The following is a 2087-nucleotide window of genomic DNA, read 5'->3' as shown; positions in this document are numbered from 1 at the left end:
CATATAAGGTATGGGACTGACGGAAAGGTCTGTCACCGCCCCGTTCTGCATGCTGCAGCCAAGTGTACCTCCCCGGGTCAGCACTGGGTCTGAGGTGTGGAGATCCAGGCTGTAGCCGAGGGTCGCCCCAGAGGGGGTTAGGAGGGCAGAGGAGGCTCACCTGCTTCGTCTGTAAAATATGAAAATAAAATTATTAATCCACCTCAGATTTTGATGAAACTTTCACGGAAATTCTATTGCTTAGACTTAGAGCTGCAGCTGACGGCTCAGTGAAAAACTTTATTTGACTGAAATTATTTTTTGATTGAATAATAAAAAACTAAATGACCATCATTAACAGTTTTAAATCTACAAAAGTTTCAGAGACCTCAGGTAAAGAACAGAACTTAGACCCAACTGGATCAGACCAGAACGGTTCTGGTTCCACAGAGGTCCACTGACCTGCTTAACAACTGGATCAGACCAGAACTATAATGGTTCTGGTTCTAAAGGTCATAAAGAGAAGTTCTTCACAGTTTGGGTCAGAACATGTGAAGGTCCTGACAGAGAACACCTCTTTGGTTTCAGGACCTGTTAGAGACCCTCAGGAGGGTAAAGACCACCATGACAGACCAGACCGGACCGGGACTCACCGCTGCTGTAGGCRTACGGGGACTCTGCTGATCCGTCCTGCAGACTGTCCAGGATCTCTCCCTTGCCCACATCGCTGTCTCCCACCAGCAGGAACTTCAGCAGGTAGTCGTGGCTCTTCACCGGGCTGCCCTGGCTGCTCATCTCACCTGTCCTGTGAGCCAGCAGCCTGGCTCTGTGTGGTCCCTCTGCTCCGCCCCAAAACACACCTGCTAGGCCATGCACCTCCACTATGAGGGTCCRCCACACAGCTCTGGTTCCAGACTCAAAAACAGTTCCAGTCTCATAAAAGCTGGGCTAGAAACTGACCTCTGTAGATCAGCTGAGGGGTCCCACTGGGATCCAAGCCTCAGGTAAACACCAGCTGATTCACAAAGTGGGTTTAAATAAACCCTGAGTTTATATTTAGCTTGTTTTGCAGCATCCTGACCAGGCATAAATAATAATAAAAATATATTTAAATCAGTCCTTTTTGCTCCATTGTTTATTAACAAGAAGCTAGCCCTGCAGCTAACAGGCTAGGCTAGCTGTTAGCAACTCTGCTTCAAAGCTACAATGTTTGGTTAAAAACGCGTCACACCGCAACATTAGTGGGCTGTAAACATTTCTTTATAAAGGATAAAAAGGACAAAATGTGTCTGTTTTCTGAGGAGCTAGCAGCTAGCTGAGCTAACTGAGCTAGGTGTCATCAGGCCCCCGCTGCTCCTCATTTCATCTGATACAGAAACATCCAGAACGTGACAGCCCAGGTAAGTTCTGCTGAATGTTCTCACAGCTGCTTCTTCGGTCCGAACCTGGTTCCGTTTATGTCGGCCCGGAATGTTTCCATCTGTCTCCATTCTTCTGTGTCATGATGACAGATGTCCCTCCTCAGCTCCACAACAACACCGAGCGTCCCTTCAGCCTGACGCCCCGCCCACTCGCAGGCAAGCCCCGCCTTCTCTTTGCTCTGATTGGACGATGGGAGAGCCACGCTGCGGCTTTTATTGGCTGCTGGAAGCGTCGGTCTCATTGTGCTGTCAACAATGAACAGATGGTGAGCCGGTCCATTCTGCCAGAACCGAACAAAGACAACATGTGAGCAGATTATTAGAGATTCAAATAAAACCTCTGGTTCATTTATTCTGACAGCACGTGAAACAGCATCATTTATAGTTTTATTTAGGCAGGTAGGTGAGCTCTGTGACAGGTGTTACACTGGAACAGGTGATCACTGGTCCAATCTGTCCCTGCAGTGCTGCCACAGTCCGACCATCATGTCCACCAAGGTCCTCAGTGGTGACTGATGCTAAAGGCCTGTGTTTGACTGCAGGTGGCTCTACCTGAGCTGCTGTACCTGAGCTGCTGTACCTGAGCTGCTGTACCTGAGCTGCTGTACCTGAGCTGCTGTACCTGAGCTGCTGTACCTGAGCTGCTGGTGATGGTAGGACCTGCAGCAGGGACATTGTCCCTCTGTG

At 49.1% G+C, this 2087-nt stretch overlaps 1 protein-coding gene across 1 annotated transcript in view; it reads right to left on the bottom strand.

Annotated features, from left to right (window-relative positions):
- The window catches only part of LOC106537353 (ras-related protein Rab-40C), a gene marked incomplete at its 5' end in the record, with an annotated part of 10397 nt that extends 9122 nt beyond the window's left edge, over positions 1 to 1275 (bottom strand). The window contains 1 exon segment of the mRNA XM_014034733.1: positions 633 to 1275. Within this exon segment, the coding sequence (XP_013890187.1) occupies positions 633 to 774 (142 nt within the window).
- Positions 1276 to 2087: the final 812 nt, after the last annotated feature.

This window comes from Austrofundulus limnaeus, unplaced genomic scaffold (genome assembly GCF_001266775.1).
Source record: "Austrofundulus limnaeus strain Quisiro unplaced genomic scaffold, Austrofundulus_limnaeus-1.0 Scaffold2263, whole genome shotgun sequence".
Classification (NCBI taxonomy): Eukaryota; Metazoa; Chordata; class Actinopteri; order Cyprinodontiformes; family Rivulidae; genus Austrofundulus; species Austrofundulus limnaeus.
The sequence above is the reverse complement of the archived record's forward strand: the minus strand, read 5'-3'. Positions and strand labels throughout refer to the sequence as shown.